Below are 20214 nucleotides of genomic sequence, written 5' to 3'. Positions count from 1 at the left end.
TACAATATCATTAAAAACTTGATAAATAGGGCATTCCTGTATGCACAATAATTTTACATTTACCACCACACCCCTTAAAAATTTGTGGACGGCTCCATAAGTTGTTGGACAAGACAAGATGGCGGTACGAGGTCCACCCGGCATTCGGTTCTTACAGTGGCTCGGTTTGACGCCTTGTTGGGACCGACAGAAAGTGTAAGTAGACATTCTTCTCAGTTTCAAAGATCACGGAAGCAATATTTTACTATCTGGCCAAGTTTTGGCAAAAGCAACCCCCTTTTTAGGGACGTTTTTTTAAGATTTGCCGGCGACACCCTAGAACAAGGTGTACCCCTCCCACCCACTACATGTAACGTTATACTTATATAACGCGTTAGATCATGTAAATTCATTCGGCCACGTAAACAACAGTAAAATAGCATCGTGCCATTCCCTGTCTTGTCATTTGTGACATCTTCCTTTGTAATCTTTAAATACATGACTTGTTTTTTAATTGAAAATGATGAAAAATCAAAGGTCTAGTAATATGTTGACCTTTGAATTTTAATGAGTGACGTTTTAATGTTATTGAGCACTGTACTAGTAGTTACTTGTACATACTACGGGTTTTGATACTGTTCTGTAAGCAAGAACGAGTAAACATATTTTACGAAGGATCTAAAACTATAAGTATGATTTCCACTGCCATAACAATATACAAAACCAAAGTTGTCAAGAAAATTACAAGTAACAACAGTTAAATTGTAGCAAATTGTATATTACTAATAAATGTAAAACAGTTTTCCAATAATGTACAATTGCTATGTGAGGTATGTTATGAACAGGGTGATAGTAATACATGTACTTTTGTTGCCCCCCTCTTTGACCATCTAGTTACCAGCTGTGGACCCTGTTCCTGACATTCCTGTGTTATACCAGCTACCACCTGTCACGGAAACCCATCAGTATTGTCAAGGTAACACACTTTTTTCTGTTTGTCTGTTTGACGTAACCTCATGTCGAGAGTCAAAGGGTCAAAGTAGGGTCGCATGGCACAATGGCAGAGCATTCGTCTTGGAACAAAGAGGTCTCGGGTTCGAATCCTCCCAAAGTCACTAACCATGTGCCCTTTGGAAAGGCACCTAACACAAGTTTCCTCGCTTCATTCATGTAAATATGAGAATGCCAGAATTATCATTATCAAGAAACGAAAACCAAACCAAAAGGACTCTGACAATCCTAGGGGGGCCAGATTGTCAGATCTGAATGTACACTAAGATATTTGAACCATTTAATACTACTGCAAAATGTACTTCTATAACCTACTTTTATCTTCACCAGAATGAGCTCCATAAAAACTGCAACACCACCCAAAACAACACCAACACAGCAAACTGCTCTTCATGGAAGCCATTTGGTGAGTCCACTGTATTATGTCTATCTGTTTGTCTGTTTGAAACACTGTGGTACTTAAGTACACATAAATCTGTTGATGGAATGACTGGCAAGTTTGCAAAGGGATTGAATTTCTGTCAGTGAAACAAAGCCATCAATTATGATAATAATATTGAAAATACAAATTGAACATCCCATACTTCAATGCTTGAATGCTTAAAATGTTGTTAGATAAAACTGTTTTCAACTCTCTTTGTATTGTATGAACTTACTGTATATACAGAAACTTTAGCTGTGGCTCTATTTGCGTGATTTTCCAAAAATGTGCGTTTTGTAAATCTACTGTACTATTATATTTTCGAGGGCATTTCAAACACTGCAAAACCCTAATTTTCCATCCTACATAATTACGTAAGAAGAAAATTAAATAAAACAAACGCATGCACAAGAAAATGCATTTGCAGATAATACACGCGTATTTACAGATGGCAGTGACTATGAGTCCCTGTTTGGAGACCTGGACACCGCTTTTCTGTTCGCCTACGCTGGGGGCATGTTCTTCAGGTAAGCCTAGTGTGATTTTATCTATTTAACCCTTCAGCCTGCTAAGTAAGCTGTTTCTCACCATATCTGTATTGGTTATGGGGTTAGGCAGCAGGGAGAAGGTTAAAAACAAATTCATTTGTAGAAAATATGCCAATTGTTTTATTTTCAGAAGGCACAGGATAGAAAAAAAGTTGTCTGTAAAATGTACGTTGTCCTGCAGGTTCAGAAAAGTTTATTAGATGGAAAAAGAACATACACATGTACAGTCCAACCTGTCTATAGTGGTCACTCAAGGGACTGACCAAATTTGACCACTATAGACAAGTGACCACTATAGAGAGATAGTATCTGAAAGTATAGATAGTCTCTATATGTCTCAACAGTTAACTGTACATACATGTATATATAATGGCCAGTGTTTCTTCTGGAAGAGTCACTGCATTAAACTTCCCTTTGTCGGCCAGACTGCGTGCCTTTGTCCTTGTTTAGGTTGTGATAATTGTGGAAAATGTCTGGTAGTCATTTTTATTAATTAGCACTACCGGGCTTTTTTATATAGAATTCCATGAAATGAATGCTTTTGGGGTATATATTGCAAAATATGATAAATATTAGTGTTTTGATAATTGTTCTTCATTTTTGTAGTGGCCACATTGCTGAGCGGAGTAACCTGAGGTACTTCCTGGTTCTGGGCATGCTCAGTAGCGGGCTGATGACGGCACTGTTTGGCCTGGGTTACTACTGGAACATTCACACTGTGGCCTTCTTTGTTATAGTACAGGTAGTCATTCATTCATTCATTCTTTCACTCACTCATTCGTTCGTTCGTTCATTCATTCATTCGTTCATTCACTCTCTCACTCACTCACTCATTCATTCACTTACTCATTGTCTTTCACCCAACCATCTATTCACTCTCACTCACTCACTCACTCACTCACTCACTCACTCACTCACTCACTCACTCACTCACTCATTCATTCACTTATTCATTCAGTCTTTCACCCAACCATCTATTCACTCACTCTCACTCACTCACTCACTCACTCACTCATTCATGCATTCACTTACTCATTGTCTTTCACCCAACCATCTATTCACTCACTCACTCACTCACTCACTCACTCACTCACTCACTCACTCACTCACTCACTCACTCACTCACTCACTCATTCATTCATTCACTTATTCATTCAGTCTTTCACCCAACCATCTATTCACTCACTCACTCACTCACTCACTCACTCACTCACTCACTCACTCATTCATTCATTCACTTACTCATTGTCTTTCACCCAACCATCTATTCACTCACTCACTCACTCATTCATTCACTTACTCATTCAGTCTTTCATCCAATCATCTGTTCATTCCTTCATCCATTCATTCAAATATAAAGTTTTTATTTAAAGTGATACTGTAACGTTAAACATGTATAAAAATGTTAATTTTTCTAACATACTGACCCTGCCCACCCCCAGGCTGTGGCAGGAGTGGTACAGGCGACCGGCTGGCCAGCTGTAGTCACCTGTGTGGGCAGCTGGTTCGGGAAGGGAAGGTAGGTCACAGGTCAACTGTCAGAGGTCAGGAGATCTAACATTCATAAAAAATTAGTGCAAAGGAAATGCTATTCAAAACTCCTTGTTAATACTAGTATGGCAGACAGCTATGGCAGCTATGTATACTAGTCTTGTCTTTATCAAAATCAACTCTGCAAGAAAACATATGACTAACAAGAATGTAGGACTTCCACTTGGAAGGCATGTGGGAAGAAATGTGGGAAGAATGTAAAACTTCCACTTGAAAGGCATGTGGGTATGTGGGCAAGAATGTAGGACTACGTAGGAATGTGTCCATAAAAGTGTGCCATCAACATGCCTGTAGACATGCCATGCCTGTGGAAAAAAATGCCTGTACAATTCCTAGAATTCTTGCAAACTACACACAATACTGTGCCATTAGGCTCCCCCCTGAGGCGTCGCCAAAAAAACGGGGTTTCATCATGGGTCTGCAGAATTCTACTGTCCATAACCCCTTATAAAGGCCCAATGGACTGGCTAGCTGGTACTGTTTAATCTCTGGAAGAAACATTTTCAAATATCTGACTATGTTGTAGTAAAATATTGAACTTTATTCCAACACAAAGATTACACAGAGATCAAATTTTCAGCGACCACTGTTACCTTCATCAGGATAATTAATGACCAAAAACTTCAAAACATGATTACGCGAGAGTTATGGTTATAGAGACGTGAACTTATTCACATGAGACTTTAGAGATATGTCACGTCAGCAATTGATCAAAAGTGCCAGGGAGTTTTTATCGTCCTGGGTCTGTGTTAAGTGATGGTTGGAGGGCCCTGATATACTATTACATGTGTATATGGCCTCCTTAATGCCTCTTAAAATCTAACCATCTTGTTTCAGACGAGGTTTCATCATGGGTCTGTGGAACTCTCACACGTCTGTGGGGAACATCCTGGGTTCTCTGATCGCCGCCGCGTTCGTGTCGGAGGCCTGGGGTCTGTCGTTTGTCGTTCCCGGCATCATCATCGCGTCTGTAGGGATCCTGGCCTTCTTCTTCCTCATCACAGGTGGGCTACAGAACTAAAGGATTGAGGCTTAGGCCATGTTGATTTGATTATATGGATGACATCCTCTGGGAACCCCAAAACTGATGCGAGCGTGCGAATAAAAAAATCTGGCCAAAAATAAAAATGCTACTAAACCACAAGAATACAAAGGTGGTATTGTGAATTTGCAGTTACTGTAGTACATATGTACATAGCAACATATCTGACAAACCGGCACATGCTGTTTTGTTGCGGAATTTCCATATTGTCACTAGCTACCATTGACTACCCAGGCCTAGAGCCAGACCAGAGCCTTCTTTTTTTTTTTTTTGAGAACAGCCAAAAATCAATGCCTGCGCGGATGTCATCTATAAAATTAAGTCAGTGTGGCCTGGTTATCAAACCTATCAAACCTATATCAGCTCCCGAGTCCTCTCCGCAGTTTGTAGGACTCGGACTTGTAGCTAAAATAGGCTAGAAACTTGTCTGATATTGACATTTTCTGTCATTTCGTAACACATTTGATACTTGAAGCATTTTGAAATACACGTAGGTCTAAAACAAGCTCTATACACACAGGTACTTATATATGTATTTTTGGGTATCACCCAAACCTATAGCCCTGAAGTCCAGCAGGCTATGTGACACATTCACTAAATGTATTGTTGAAATATGTTGTGGAACTCTATACTGTTATGTTTAATACATGTACTTTTTACAATTCCATATCATTTTCCTTCAACAGAACCAAAGGAAGTAGGGATAGTGATGGAGGACAAGGGGAGGAAAGACAGCTACACAGTACAAGCTGATGGACCCACGGTATGTCAACACAAGTGTGGCACACTCACTAGTACTATAGAATGTAGAATTGAAGCACACCCAGGTACGCTGATGAAGATTAGACATCTACGTATGAGATACACAAGAAAATGGTTACTCAAACAGTTGGAAAAATTTCGAAAATATTTCCAGTTGATTTAGCAACAGTTTAACTGTTTTCTTGACGTGCATATTCAAGTAGCTTTTCATGTTGAAAAGCTGTGAAACAACAGCAAATGAGAAGTGAGTTAATGAATTTGTATCCTCCTATTTTCTGCTTTTTCCCCAAATCTAAATCATCATTCAGTTCCATTTCATCATTCGTACCTCTTTGATCTAAGAATTTATTTAGTGAATATTTATCCACTACCCATCTCTTTTTTTCATCTTAAATTCATGCATATAATCTGTAACTCTTGCATTCTGTTTGTTTCATTCTACAAAGTTAATGTGATTAGGCCACACTAATTTAGTTTCTTGGTTAACGGATTCGCCCACTTCATTTTTTTCTGATTTGAAAAAAAACAATTCAGAATCAACTGCAAAATGCCTTGTGTGTTGACTTCATGGCTCCTGTTTTTATTTTTATTTTCTTTCGCCCGCCCGCTCCATTATTTTTGTAGAAAAATCCGTTAACCAAGAAATTAAATTGGTGTGGCCTTTACTGCTTTTGTTAGTCTGGCTAACAGACCTTACCCGCACACTCACAGCAGCATATCCCACTGTGTGAGCGCTGTTTTAACGAAGAGTCTGAGACTGAGACTACAGAGGTTGTACCCGAGGTTGCATCATTACCGGTGGTTGTAACATTCCTCTTCTTGTTGTAGAAAACTGGTGGTTGGTAGATAGATGGTGTAGGCTGTCCTCTACTCTTGCTGTCTTGCTCCTGGGTTTGATATTCAAGAGTTGTGTGCTTAAAAAAAGCAGTCCAACTTGTTTCTGCAAACTGGTTGCAATACATAGCTCTGCTGCTAGGTGTCCCCAGTGAGCCATAACCATACTGCTCTCTGTCTTGCTTCTGGGTTTGATGAGTACTATGCTCAAAATGTGCAGAAAGAAAGCAGTCCAGCTCGTTTCTGCAAACTGATTGCAATACATAGCTGTGCTGCTAGGTGTCCCCAGTGAGCCATAACCACACTGCTCTTTACCAGCAATTATTTTGTGGCATTACCTTCAGAAGTTCTTTCTTTGGGCAATAAGGTTTTTCTGTACCCTGCCAAAGATGAGATACAATTTTGTTTATCTTATGTTGTTTGATGTTTGTTTGTTTGTTTATTTACTTGTTTGTTTGTTTACAGGTTGCTGATTCAGAGCCACTGCTGGGTGAAGAAATCAAGCCGCTATCAGGGGGTCCGTCAAACCCAAAAGCCATCAGTTTTTTGGGTGCTCTAAAAATTCCTGTAAGTTCTTTTGCACTAACTGTACTATACTTCTCAAGAAAAAAAATATTTCATGATATATATTTAAATGTATTGCCATTGACTCTAGTTACCTCCGGGGGAGGAGACATCCTTCCGCGGAAGGGTTTTGTGAGAGATTTAGATTTTCATGTTCGCAGCTGTTTCTCGCGTTTGGATGGACGGATTCTTTTGAGACTCGGTATATGTTTTGCTATTGAGCTGCAGATGATGCACGTTCTTTTGTTTTTATTGTTTATGTGTTTTCGGGCCTGAAAATGGTGCCTTTTGGTGGCCCCAGAACACCCCTTTGAGCGTGAAAGTGGTCGCGACCGTTGACCTTTGGCGTGTATTAGGTATTGTCGGTCTCGTCCACGAAGCTGACCCCTTGCACAGAGGGGTGTCCAGTCTCGATAAATTCTTTGTTTAAAACCCTAGTCCTGCGGCGCCGGAGGTATAAAATCTCAGATTTTACTTGTTTTTTCTTATATCTTACTTGTAGCATCAATTATGATTCCATTTTTTGTTGTATATTTATGTACCAAACATGTGTTATGAACATTTTTGTCATGAATATTTCATAATCTTATTACACTTTCAATGGAAATTCTTCCAAATTATCAGACAATTATGAAAACATTTCTTTTACTAAACTGGACATAAATTTTCTTTACTATAGGGAGTGATAGAGTTCAGCATGTGTCTGTTCTTTGCCAAGCTGGTCAGTTACACCTTCCTCTATTGGCTGCCAAAGTACATCAAGGATGAAGGTAGGGTATTTGTTTCAGTGTTCCTGATTGGTCAATGTGCTTTCCTTGTGTGATTTTGAAAATCACTTGTGTGATTTGTATTTCACTCCATACCATGGTATGCATGAAATATATTATTTGTGTTGTTTTCTACAGAGGACTACAGTCCCACTGTATCAGGAGACATGTCAACTCTTTTTGATGTGGGAGGGATTGTGGGTAAGTAGTGTCTGTTTTAGAAAATTATACCTTTTTGGTTTTGTTTGGTTTTGTTGTTGTTGAGTTGAGCATTAATTTTTCCAATTATTTCTTATTTCTCTATTTATGTATTTGACCAATAGTGCATATAATTATCCTTCACTTCAAAGACAGATTACCACATTTAACCTAAACAATGCTATACCTCTGCCAAAAAGTAAGGCCTAGAAAAAAAATGTGTTTTCTGTTTCCCGACCGACCCTAGAAAAAACTGCCGACCCTAGTCTTTTTTTTATGTGGATAACTGCAAAGGACATACATTTTTAAGCTGATGGACTATTTTTAGCTCCATGATCTGACACCTGAGTGATGAAATGTTGTACAATCGGTTTTCCAACATTGACATTAAAAATATAAGCCTCCTCTTGCAACTTTTACTTTGTTAAACTGTATTTTAGTTGGATCATTAGAGACCACTAAAGTCTAAAAACAAAAGATAATCCCTACCTACCGACCCTATTTTTGTCAGGACTGAAACAGGAAACAAAACATTTTTTTTCCTAGGCCTAACTGTAGAATTTGGATGTTTTGCTAATTTTGAGCAGAAGATATACATGTAGGATTTGCTGTTTGTATTTGAATGTTCTTAAAACTGTCCTACATGTTCCCTATAGGTGGTTTCTTGGCAGGTACCATTTCAGACTTTACAGGGGGGAGGGCCACATGTTGTGTGGTCATGCTGGTACTTGGTGCACCTATGGTAAGTCTTGTCTGATTTTATACTTTGATACTGCACACATATCTGTAGCTGACAACAATGTCATGGGATAGAGTTATAGTATATATAATTTTGGTGTAGTACTAGTAGGCATATTTTGTATGAAATGTGTATTTTTCATTTACAATACAAATTAAGACTACTGCTGTGCTGCCACATTTTACTTGTGGTTTAATTTTTCATTGGCATTTTGGACTACTTTTTATACATTGTGGTCTTAATATGAGTTTAAAACCATTGGGTTAACTGTATAAAACTGAAAATGTAAATAATATCATCATAATATATTATGTAAAGATAAAAGAATCATACCGGTAAAAAAAGATATTAGAATCTGATATGAAATCTGAAATCTTGACATTATTTTACGTTCCTGTTTGTTTCCTCTATTTCAGCTCTATGTGACCCAGGTTGTCTTTCAAACCAAACCATCCACATCAACAGCCATAGGTATGTTACATGTGCTTTAGTCATGAGGCAACTCTGTTTCTTGCAAAATTGCAGGAAACTCTGTAATAATCTTAAGATTTTGCAGGCTTCATGTATTTGAATGGGCATTGTGTTGTAGTCTTTATCTTGATTTTTGACAAGAACACAGTATACCGGTTTTTACATACTTATATAGATTGCTCACTTGAAATAAGTGGTTTTGATAATCACACATGCATGCCTATCTTTTTCTCAATTATAAATTTGTGAAAAGGCAACTTGGCCTGAATGCAGTTTTTTTCTGTTTTTCTTTTGTTTTAAATTTCTGCAATATCTAACAGGTATGCTAGCAGCCCTGGGTTTCCTAGTGAACGGTCCCTATGCACTCATCACCACAGCTGTGTCTGCCGATCTGGTATATATAATATATTTTTTTCAGAATGTACCCTTATGTGCTTAGAATGTACATGATCATCAGTGATAAAACTTGTAAGCACTGTACCTGATACTTATGAAACACAAGCTCATACACATGTCTGTACCAATGCTTTAACCCAAGCTAGTATTATAAGTTATACAATCATGTACTTTATATTGAGTACCTGGTGTATGTACCCATACCAGGAAATCTATTCGAAAGTGTTTTAACCTTCCTTCTAGGGAACACATAAAAGTCTGAAGGGAAATGCCAAAGCCCTGTCCACTGTCACAGCTATTATAGATGGAACAGGGTCTATAGGTAAGTGCAGAATAAGATTCTATATAACTTGTTACATGTATGTATCAATGCAAAGATAGGACCAACACACTCACTGTATTTCTCCATTACATCTCAAATCTCAAAAGAAGGCATGATGTTTTCTAAATGTTAGCATATCATTGTTATCGTGTGTAGTCCTGGAAAGGTTTGAGGCATTTCGCAAAACAGGCCTCCTTTATTCGCATGTTTAACATTTGTTCTCATTAAGTCTAGCATGCATACACATTCTAAATTTGAAATTTACCATAAGTTTACCAGTATTTCACATTTTGGTCTCCAAAGCAAGATACATGTGCTACATGCGAGAGAGGTATTGTAGTGTTAAGAAAGAACCTACATGTAACAGGTGCTGCAGTTGGTCCACTGTTAGCTGGTATCATCCTGAACAAGGCAGGGTCTGAACAACGAGCTGCCCAATGGGACAACGTCTTCTATATGCTCATGGCTTCAGATGTACTGGCCTGTCTGGTAGGTCAAAGTTTTTGCATAAACCTAATACCTACATCATTCAAACTATGCTCATTATTATGAAACAAGTTTAAACTGCAATTTCCAACACAACAAATTGGACTCACCCAAATTTTCGACTGTACAACTCCAGTCTTTGTTAAGGAATGAACAATCCACCGCTTCCGTGACGTCACGCAGATAACACAAGTGACTCCATGAGCAGTGGATCATAGGTTGCGGAAAGTCTGTGGCGCCCCCCGTCTCTGTTCAGGGATGGTTGTAATGTCCTGATGTAGATATACTAGTACTCATTATTATCCATATTGAAATTTAAGCCATTGCTGATTATGCTGGTACATAGGATATAAAGAATATGAAGAATATACATTATCCAGAAGAATTGTTATTATACGCTCATTTTTATGCTGTTTTTTTTCCAGTTCCTGTTGAGAGTATTTGTAAAGGAAATAAAAGGTTGGTGCACCGGTCGCTGTTTTGAACAAGAGACATCCAACGTTACGTGACCATTGGAAATGACTGTCCTGCCAAATGAAGAACATTCAGATGAAACTAAAATTCATACACAAGAATAGATATAAATTATAACTATGCAGAGGACTGGGATGATATTGATGTACATTATATGATCAAAAGATTTTTTTATGTTGTTTAACCCGGTGATATTGAAATTCTCAAACAAAAGGCTACCTCCACAATTAGAGGGTTATAACTTAAATGGATATTATTCTGGCTATCTTTTTGATCCAACACCAAAAATTCTGTCACCTAGAGCTTTTGACCAGTCACTCTGGTCTTCCTCAGTCATTCTGGCTAATTTTTAGATCTTCTTGGCTGTCATTTTTTCTAAACGTAAAGTTTCAATCTACATTTCTGTATAATATTTTTGTTATTCATCCAGTCCATTCAAGAGGTCTAGCATAGTTGCAGATGATACTTTTTTAATACATGTACCAAAGTTTAGATTCCAATTTGAAGAAGAAATAGTTTCGTACAAAAAAGGGGAAAAAAGGATTATAAAATGTTGCCTTTGCTTAAACTTAAAATTTGCAATGCATAGCGTAAAACAAAGATGGGTCCATTTGGAGAAGAATTTTTGAGAAAAACTGTAGTTTCATACAGAAAAGGGTAAAAAGAATTATAAAATGGTGCCTTTGGTTATGTGTTAAACCTACAATTTGCAATGCATAGCATAACACAAAGATAGCTTCATATACTTCAATCGTAAAAGCATGTTCAACATGAATTTCATACTTCCAGCTTCATTCTTATAGTCTCTGATATGTTGACACTAAATGACGTTAAAAAAGATGAATGTTTTGCAACTTGCATGGATATATTCTGCTAAAAATATAAACAGATGCAATGATCTGTATTTAAAAAAGTCTGTGGAACATTCTACTGGCCTTTTATGAACAAGTGTCCAATGAAAAAAACAATCTTGTTCATTGTAGCTTCTACACAGGATTACGTAAATGTTTCTGCATGGGAATAGTACTTGTTTTCAAGGCTCGCAAAATTGTGACTTACATGTACCTAAAGCTTTAATGAGGAGAATAGTCATGAGTTTATCGTTATGATCTCTATGTGGTTTCTTTTTCATACAATGACAGACAAATACATGTATCAGGTCTTACACTGACGTGACAAGTCTATCATTTCAATTGACTGCCTGCCCTTGAGTCAAGGAGGTTAAAAATCTAGATTTTTGGTCCAATCATGGGGCTTGAAACCTTGGTCCAATACAGAAATCCTATAGTTGTCCTTCAAGGTTATCAAATATTTAGACGTTATATAGTAGAGGGGATTCATTCCTCAAGCTACCGACATCTTGCACACGCAGTCGTCCCTCAGTAAGACATCTGGAGCCGCATAGTTCCCGTTTAGAATTTTATTTAGCCTGTCACACACTGAATAAAAGTTCTAAACGGGAAGTGTGACAGGCTGAATAAAAGTTCAAATATTTAGACGTTGTTGTATGTTTAATACTTGAACTATTTATAAGAGCCCTGGAAAACAAGCTAGGGCACCACTCGGGCTAAAATATTTCATCTTTATGTAGCCTAAGATGACAAGACTTAGTGTACCATTTGATGATGCACAAAAGACTTCGCATATGGTTCATAACTCTGTTTTTATTAGTCATTTCTCAGTCAAGTTGTTATTGACTCCTACGCGTCATTTCCTGCGCGTCATTTGATGACGTAACCTAATGACGTCATGAAACCTGTGTTACGTCAGTGGTAGGTTTAGCGCCTCTTGCCGAAAAGCCATCCGCCAGTGGCGTTAGGGTCCTCCCACTCTTTAACCGACACCAGGACCCCGATACACGCCTCCTCATTACCTTGATCGTCCTCGGCGATCAACTTCAGTTCATAGTCACCCTGTAACAGAGAAAAGAAGGCATGGGTTCGATGGCATGGATTCGTATCCCACCGCTGACACCATGTGTAAAGTGTCGATATACAGAGACTTAGATCAACGGCCTTGACACAACGAGTGTACGCTCCAGACTAGACCTCTGGCCTTTATTGGTCTTAATCGGACACAGATGTTCTAGTCTCTTTTAGTCTCAAATTTCTACTCCCCAAAACTATTTCAGAATGCAGAGGGTTTGAAATTTAGATGGGTCATAGCCTTACCAACTGTCGATAGAAAAGGCTACAGGGTCTTTTTGCTAGCGTGGGTCGACATTTTTTTTTTATTCGGCCTAGCCTAGCCTACCTCTGCGAGGAAAGTGAGGAGTCCAGGCTCCAGGTCGGTCAGGTCCACTTCGTTGTTCCAGTTGGGGATGGAGTAGATCTTGGGGGCGATGATGCCCTCACACGTGCACTGGTCCTCCGGGATGCCCAGGTTCATAGCCTCATTGAAGCAGGTGGGCTGGCCGGTGGTGTCGTTAATGGGAGTGTTCAGGTCCAGAATCCCGCAGAGGTCCCCATAGTTGCTGTAGGGGGAAAACAACAATGTACCTAATTTATTGTTGCTGTTCTTAGATACTAAAGACTATCTTCTTTTATGTACTTCTACTGCAGCGTACAAACGCGTAGAGGCCGGGGTGGAGAAATCTTAATGTCCAGGCAGATCCTAAGGTGGCAAAAATACTGTATCAAATTGACCAGGCAGTATTCAAGTGGTCAGAGAGGGTCCATGCGCGACTCAAGGTGGTGGGGGCAGCGACAAATAAACGGGCCATATATAAGAACCTAACGATCTCCCCCCCCATCAACCTCTGGCTGCAGAAGATAGAAATCTCTCGCTGGGGCTATCAAGGCAAACCTCTAGCAGTTTCTGTAGCCAAGGAAACATCCGGACCATGAAAATGGTTGAAAGATCTGTGGAAAACTTTTAAAGGTAGCAGGGTCTACTCTGCAAGTAGATGTTTGGACTTCGGCTTATTTTCTGGCGCGTTTTTAGACGTTTTATCTGGCTCTCTTTCCTTGTATTGGTATATTTTCTTACGCCAACCCAACTCTGGGTGGCCGATGGTATTAAACTGTCTGGCAAATGGATACTGCCTGGCCAATTTAGTACAGCCTTTGCAGCCACCAAAAAGATGTGCTTGGAGATTAAGCAGAGTCTAGAGCCCTGGACCGTGCAACATGTAGGAACCTAACTGAGGGGAACAGGCAGCTACAGAAGGCACTCGCTCACTCAGGTTCGCTTGCTCCTATTATTTTAAAGAGCGTAGCGCCCCGGCAAACAGTCCTCCAGGCGCTTCTGAGACCAAGGAAGGTACATATCTTATAGAAGCCGGGCGCCTAGGCCAGCCCCTTACCATGTTCCCACGCTGTCCAGTCCTACCGTACTAGCTAGACGCCTAGGCCAGCCCCTTACCATGTTCCCACGCTATCCAGTCCTACCGTACTGGAGCTGGTGAGCCCGAAACACCCGATCTGGATGGTGCTGCCCGCCCCGCCCAGGAGCCAGATGGTCCGCCACGCCTCCACCCTGCCGTACAGCGGCCGGGGGATCGGCTTCGTGATTTCAATCTGGTTAGAGAGAAAAGGAAAATATTGAGTTTTCCAGGCAGTCTTTTTTTTATTCAGTACAGTAGCAAAACCGTATCTATTGGCTATAGTAGTGTCCATAATATCCAAACAGATCATACAGCAATACAGTATCCATTGGCCAGAGGAGTGACCATCAGCCACCTAGATTTTCGGTGGCGAATGGGCACACCTCTGGTCAATATAATGGATACTGTTTTGCCATATGATCTGCCTGGAGATTATCCTTAACATTAAGATCATTACTTCCACTACACGTGAATTAGATCCTTAGTCAGTATACGAGTTGTAGAACATTAAAGTAATTGTAAGATTCTATGCAACACGCAAATCGACATTCTATAGCTCTATTCTCTTCCGTTGGAAAACTACCTGTTTTGTTCGAAAAAAAAAAGAAACTACATCCGAACAGCTATATGAATACATGTAGTTTCATCAGGTTGGTAAGTCACTGAATAGAAATACTCTTTTTAGTGTCTTTTTTCAGTCGACGTTTCGGTGACCGTCTGTCACCTTCCTCAGGGCAATTCTGACTGGTTCACATTGCACTGCAGCACAGGTGTCGCTGCTGAAGATGCATTCCCAAAGGTACAATATTTACATATCTACACGGTTACAGTGAAATGTATCAGAACCTACCTCGAAGTCCTGGATGATAAAAGTACCAGGTAGTTCCAGGTCATTTCTGTTGAACGTGAACTTTGGGTTCTGAATGGCGCGGTTGGGGTTACCTGAGGATTTAGAAAAAAAATTATTCGTCGAAAAATTCAATCTTGTATCCTTTCAAAACATTTAACTTAAAGCCATTGAGCATACATACATATTATACTTTGTTAACTCATCATGTGCGTACAGGCTACAGCGTACGAGTTTTAGCGACATTCCGATGCATGTCGCCGACGAAGACCTACGACAACCTATCCGACACAAGACAGATATACGACACATTCACGAATCACGACTGTGAGAGGAATATCCCCAATCAAACGATATTTGTGTACCAGTGATAGCAATGTTACAATTACTTGAATTTTTTTGTTTGTTTAGTTTATTCCAAATTAGAATTGGCGTCGAATGGCTGGGAGGTTAACGCCAGATGACATGGGTTCGACTCTTTGAATTCCGTGAAATTTAAATTTTGAATTTTCATTAAATTAGACGTTTTGTTCTTGGGTAAGGCAACTTTACACGACTTTCGTCACTCCAGCGAGGTATACATACATTTGTAGGCACCTACCTGTGCCGACGTACACGTAGACACAGTGGATTAACATACGGCCTCAAAAACGCTACTGGACTACCCGTTAACCTTTTACTAAAACAGAACGCGTGTTCTACTTACTCCCGCAGTCGAAGACAATGGTCTGTTCGATCGGCTGATGTAGATGTCCGAAGTTGTAGTGCTCGTCAAAGTGGTTGTGCTGTGCCCCCACAAGGGCCAGCGTGGAGAGGAGGAATATCAGCATGGTGTCCTCACAGTGTCCCGGCTACAAAACACTCCTGTCTACGTGTACCGTACGGTATTTATAGAGCTTGTATTTGAACAGGCCATATCAATTTAATTATATGGATGACATCCTCTGGGAACCCCAAAAACTGATGCGAGCGTGCGAATCAAAAAAGTTTTGCAAAAAAAGTTCATGATGAAATCTACGTGGCCATGAAGGTTGGACAAATGACACAGAGTATGGTTTGGCGAATAATCTACTATTCAAATTTATTTCTTTACATTTTCGTCTTTTTTGTTTGAGATTTTGGCATTCTACGACATTGGCATCGTTTTCCAATATTGTTTTTTTTTTCAACTTAAGGTTTATATTTGATCATTTTGCAGCTGTTTTGTACGATTTACAGTATGGTTGAAAACTTCATGCGCGCGGGGATGTCATCCATATAATCAAATCAACATGGCCTCATCAAGCAAGGTCGATCTTGTCCCCGGGTTTTGTAATATTGACAATCGGATGTAGAAGCTAAACTTATATAATCAGTGGAGGGAAGCAACGGAAGTTGCACAAGCGTTCACACCCGTGCGTTTGATTGGTCGTAGATCGTGTGTTTTGTTAAGGACCTAGCCGTATTGGCCGTACGACCGTCATGCGACCATAAAACGTACTTAGTAGATGGCCGTGCACGTACGTCGTACAAAAGTTAGCTTGTTATGAAAAAAGATTGGTGGTTGGTTCTGCCACAGCCTGCCTGAGGCCTTATCAGGCTTGAAAATCCACAAATATATTTTATGATAAATACAAACGTCCACCATGCAGTAAATTTGTTCACATTCTTTGCATATCAAAGGTTAAAAATGTTTGATTTGAGAAGTTAGGTGGGCCTTGATGATAGTATCTTGAATAAACTAAACACGAACTTTATAGTCAACATTCATTCAAGGCACATGTTACGTAATTACCTGAATGTCACTTGTGTCAAATTTTCATTCGAAGATATTGGGTACTGTACCGTACGGCCCTAGTAAGAGGTTATAAAAATGCAACAGTTACTGTAAATTATATTGCCCTCTTATACCACGATCCATATTTTTGGTACATAACATACTACTAGACGCATGATTATTCACAACTTCATTTTTATTTTATTCACTTCACTACATGCGTCACTGAATCATGTGCTGATGTCATGAATCCTGTGCTGACGTCATGAATTCTGTACTGACGTTATGATTCCTGCACTGACGTCATGAACCCTGTTCAGACGTCTGAATCCTGTGCTGACGTCAGTGGTAGGTTTAGCGCCTCTTGCCGAAGAACCAGCCGCCTCCAGTGTCGTTGGGATCCACGTACTCTTTAATAGGAACCCTGATGGCGATACACGCCTCCTCATTTCCCTGATCGTCTTCGGCGATCAACTTGAATTCGTAGTCACCCTAAATAGATTAGTAACAGGTTAATGCCCCTTCCCAAGGTGTATATGGTGAGATAACCCCTGGTCAGGTGCGATAACCACCGAATAAACCACCAAGTGAGCGTAGGTACGGTCCAAAAAGTGGTCGGTTATTCTAATAACGGACCACTTTTGAGGTTACGGCCTGATAACCAATGGCAAATGGATCCACCTGATTATGTACGCCTCCTGGCTATGTGATAATTTACAATCAAGTTTTAACAACTTTGCAAAAGTAGTAATTATCCAAAGTCTAAATTTTCGATAGGGTATTCCGATACATTTTGGTCTTCTTCAGGGTGCATAGTCTATTTGGTCTAGACACGTGATCTTAAATAACCAATGAGCAACAGGTGGTTGGATGTCGGTATCGTCCCCCGTTTTCTTCATTATTTTTCCTACATGTATTTCCTTCTACTGATTTGGATACTATCCAGTGATTCTATCAGATCATAGTAGTCTGTGACCGGCAGTTGACAAACCAGACAAACAGTATTGACCATCGTACTTTGGCGTTTGACAACCCTAGTGACTTTCAATGGTACTGCAGTAAAACGTCCTATCTATGCTATTGAGTGTGGAACCAGCTATCTCACCTCAGCTAGGAAGGTGAGCATTCCCGGCTCCAAGTCGGTGAAGTCAATCAGCCTGTTGTACCCCTGAGTGGCGTACACCTTGGGAGCGATGATGCCCTCACACGTGCACTGGTCCTCCGGGATGCCCTGGTTGATAGCCTCGGGGAAGCAGGTGGGCTGACCCGTGGTGTCGTTAATGGGAATGTTCAGGTCCAGGATCCCGCAGAGATCCCCATAGTCGCTTTAGGAAAATACACAATATAGTATATCATCATATAGCCAGAAGACGTCGACCAATCAGAAGGGTCCATTTCCCATTCCATGAACACAGATCGCCGTAGTCACTAAAAATGAGAAGCCATCAACACCTCCGAAAATAGTTTCATCAGGTTGGTAAAGTATAAGTCTGTATCAGAAAGTCCACCCCAGTGATGAACCGGAACGAGGGGGGGTTACAAACTCATCCACATTTGGGATTGTGTTCTCGCCGCAAAAGCGCCACCTAGGTCGGCTACATATAGCGGCGAGAAGTAGAAATCCAGTCAGAACCTCTAAGGTGTATATGGTGAGATAATCCCTGGTCAGGTGCAATAACCATCGATTAAACCACCGAGTGAGCGGAGCGAAAGAGGTTGTTTATGAGCTTGTTATCGCACTTGACCAGGGATTATATCACCATATACACCGAGGATAAGGCGAGCATTAATGTTATTATCATATAGCCTATCCAACAGACACAGTCATTTGACATAAATTCCTTTATAAAATTCCTCCATTGCCGAAAAAAACTCTCACATTGTATGTTACGTGAAACAGGATTGCATGGACAGAAAAAAAAGCCAGATAATCTAGTGGCTAGCTATATGATAATGTATTTTAGTCCTTACCAAGTTCCAAACCCGTCTATTCCTACGACATTGTCGGTAGAGAGGCCGATGCACCCGAGTTGAATGGTGCTGGAGGCGCCGCCCAGGAGCCAGATGGTCCTCCAGGCCTCAACTCTCCCGTAGAACGGCCGGACAATCGGCTTCGTCACTTCGATCTAGAAGAGTAGGTAAAGCAGCAGCTTGTGGTAGTGTGTGGGAGACAGTCACCCAGTATATGTTTCAACATGGAAAAGTAGTGGCATGGATCATCCGAAATCATAAGAGAATTTGAACACTCGTGTAGGGGGTAGGACTTGTGATGTCACATCTGGTGTCAATTAAGACCAATAAAGTACAGGGACCTCGTGTCTCTGAATCAGTCTTGCCCAAGCCGTTGTCGAGTGTGGTCAGTCATTCTAGTACCCTCCTCAATATATATAACACTGGTGGCAGCGGTGGGATTACACTATTACTTACGACACAATATGGTCTCGTACTAATTGTTTCCTAGCTACCTCTGTGTATGGAGGTTTTGGTTTTGAAGTCTTTGCTTGTGTGTACATGTAGGGTCAAGGGAAGGGAGGGTAACCGCAGATTGACAGGAAGATCGAGTTGGAGGTCAAAATGGTCTCCCCGCAGGCTGGGAAGAAGTCAATGATACAGTGAAGGAACTAAGGAACTCAGGGATTGTGTGTGTGTGTGTGTGTGTGTGTGTGTGTGTGTGTGTGTGTGTGTGTTGACAATGGACTACAGTAGTAATCCACAAATACAAGCCATGTAACCGCAAATTTTAACTTAAACTTACCTCAAAGTCCTCGAGAATAAAAGAACCTGGAAGCGTTAGGCTCTGTTGATTTGGGTCCGCGTTAGGATCCGTGCTGCGGAAGGTGAACTTTGGGTTCTGCAGCGCACGGTTCGGGTTGCCTGGAAATTCACGAATCACACTTTCAACAATACTGGCAATGAAAACATACATCGCCATGGCGACGATGGTTGCTGTTAGGGTTATTGTTTGTATGAGAAGAAGGAGGAGGAGGAGAAGAAACACGAGGGAACACAATATGTTTCACCACACATAATAATGTGGTGAAGCCATAATTATAACTTACTTCCACAGTCGAAGACCAAGGCCGTATCAATCGGCTGCTGTAGCTGTCCGAAGTTGTAGTTCGCGTCGAAGCTTCGATGCTGTGCCCCAGCAAGGGCCAGTGTGGAGAGGAGAAGTATCAACATGTTGTCCTGACAGTGTCTCGGCTACACCAATGTAGGGCCCGTGACACTGGCGGCATTTATACTCCTCATATTTGACTAGTAAGGAAGTCCTTTGTAATGTTGCATCAGATTTTCAGTTCTTGGGTTAGGAACTGAGTGGTACTCAAGTTCACGTGCGTTCAGTCAATGACCCTGTCATATCTTGATTCAATATATGAATTGAAGACAAACATGTACAGGTTGTACTAGTATTCTGCATGAAAGGCTATGTTAAGGATCGCCATGTTTTAAGCTGTCTGTATTGGAATAACAATTTAGGATATTCAGGAATTGCAATTTTTGTTCTTTCAAAAAACCCGAATAGTTCAAAAAATGAAGAAAATCGATTTTCACGTGTAGGGTACCGCCAATTGCAAACACCAGGACATAGATAATATACCGGACACAACGGAAAGTCTGGTATATGTTTTGTCTGGTACCAATTCAAATCGAATGTGTGAACAGCTGTGAAGACTAGCACTAACCATGCCCGTAGCCAGGATTTTGCTGGGGGGGGGGG

General features: G+C 40.5%; 3 protein-coding genes across 12 annotated transcripts; 1 reads left to right on the top strand and 2 right to left on the bottom strand.

Annotated features, from left to right (window-relative positions):
• The first annotated feature begins 96 nt into the window (after window positions 1-96).
• LOC109467425 (glucose-6-phosphate exchanger SLC37A2-like) lies at window positions 97-10830 on the top strand. 9 transcript variants are annotated; one of them, XM_019765396.1, is made up of 18 exons: window positions 97-195; window positions 874-955; window positions 1321-1396; window positions 1860-1938; window positions 2566-2701; window positions 3402-3478; window positions 4348-4514; window positions 5239-5315; window positions 6029-6085; window positions 6614-6715; window positions 7392-7482; window positions 7618-7680; window positions 8334-8419; window positions 8833-8887; window positions 9208-9281; window positions 9527-9605; window positions 9973-10094; window positions 10517-10830. In XM_019765396.1, exons 1-18 carry the CDS (start codon window positions 119-121, stop codon window positions 10598-10600), a joined length of 1584 nt encoding a protein of 527 aa, XP_019620955.1. In that variant the 5' UTR covers window positions 97-118; the 3' UTR covers window positions 10601-10830. The 9 variants fall into 9 exon arrangements, with proteins under 9 accessions (XP_019620955.1, XP_019620953.1, XP_019620952.1 ...); XM_019765394.1 differs by having other exon boundaries at window positions 6029-6112; XM_019765393.1 differs by having other exon boundaries at window positions 6029-6115.
• A 1378-nt stretch (window positions 10831-12208) lies between these two features.
• LOC109467481 lies at window positions 12209-15598 on the bottom strand. The gene is made up of 5 exons (XM_019765495.1): window positions 15444-15598; window positions 14741-14832; window positions 13929-14083; window positions 12819-13038; window positions 12209-12478 (listed from the first exon to the last, which is right to left on the bottom strand). The coding sequence occupies exons 1-5, from the start codon at window positions 15565-15567 to the stop codon at window positions 12344-12346; spliced, it is 726 nt and encodes a 241-aa protein (XP_019621054.1). The 5' UTR covers window positions 15568-15598; the 3' UTR covers window positions 12209-12343.
• A 1154-nt stretch (window positions 15599-16752) lies between these two features.
• On the bottom strand, window positions 16753-19747 carry LOC109467480. 2 transcript variants are annotated; one of them, XM_019765494.1, is made up of 6 exons: window positions 19553-19747; window positions 19249-19367; window positions 18465-18619; window positions 17900-17921; window positions 17599-17796; window positions 16785-16985 (listed from the first exon to the last, which is right to left on the bottom strand). In XM_019765494.1, the coding sequence occupies exons 1-6, from the start codon at window positions 19674-19676 to the stop codon at window positions 16848-16850; spliced, it is 756 nt and encodes a 251-aa protein (XP_019621053.1). In that variant the 5' UTR covers window positions 19677-19747; the 3' UTR covers window positions 16785-16847. The 2 variants fall into 2 exon arrangements, with proteins under 2 accessions (XP_019621052.1, XP_019621053.1); XM_019765493.1 differs by lacking the exon at window positions 17900-17921 and having other exon boundaries at window positions 16753-16985; window positions 17599-17818; window positions 19553-19746.
• Between the last annotated feature and the right edge of the window lie 467 nt (window positions 19748-20214).

The sequence above is a fragment of the Branchiostoma belcheri genome, unplaced genomic scaffold (genome assembly GCF_001625305.1).
Source record: "Branchiostoma belcheri isolate BF01 breed outbred unplaced genomic scaffold, Haploidv18h27 scaffold18, whole genome shotgun sequence".
NCBI lineage: Eukaryota > Metazoa > Chordata > Leptocardii > Amphioxiformes > Branchiostomatidae > Branchiostoma > Branchiostoma belcheri.
This window is presented reverse-complemented; position numbering and strand designations above follow the sequence as displayed.

Coding starts and splice junctions, on each gene's coding strand:
- LOC109467481 (XM_019765495.1), bottom strand. CDS start 15,567: ATGCTGATATTCCTCCTCTCCACGCTGGCCCTTGTGGGGGCACAGCAC. Junction 13,039..13,928: donor CTGGATAGCGTGGGAACATG/GTAAGGGGCTGG, acceptor TTCCCCCTACAG/CAACTATGGGGACCTCTGCG. Junction 12,479..12,818: donor TCCTCACTTTCCTCGCAGAG/GTAGGCTAGGCT, acceptor TCTCTGTTACAG/GGTGACTATGAACTGAAGTT.
- LOC109467480 (XM_019765494.1), bottom strand. CDS start 19,676: ATGTTGATACTTCTCCTCTCCACACTGGCCCTTGCTGGGGCACAGCAT. Junction 17,922..18,464: donor ATAGACGGGTTTGGAACTTG/GTAAGGACTAAA, acceptor TCTCATTTTTAG/TGACTACGGCGATCTGTGTT. Junction 16,986..17,598: donor TGCTCACCTTCCTAGCTGAG/GTGAGATAGCTG, acceptor TAATCTATTTAG/GGTGACTACGAATTCAAGTT.
- LOC109467425 (XM_019765389.1), top strand. CDS start 119: ATGGCGGTACGAGGTCCACCCGGCATTCGGTTCTTACAGTGGCTCGGT. Junction 196..873: donor TGTTGGGACCGACAGAAAGT/GTAAGTAGACAT, acceptor TTGACCATCTAG/TTACCAGCTGTGGACCCTGT. Junction 9,282..9,526: donor CAGCTGTGTCTGCCGATCTG/GTATATATAATA, acceptor CCTTCCTTCTAG/GGAACACATAAAAGTCTGAA.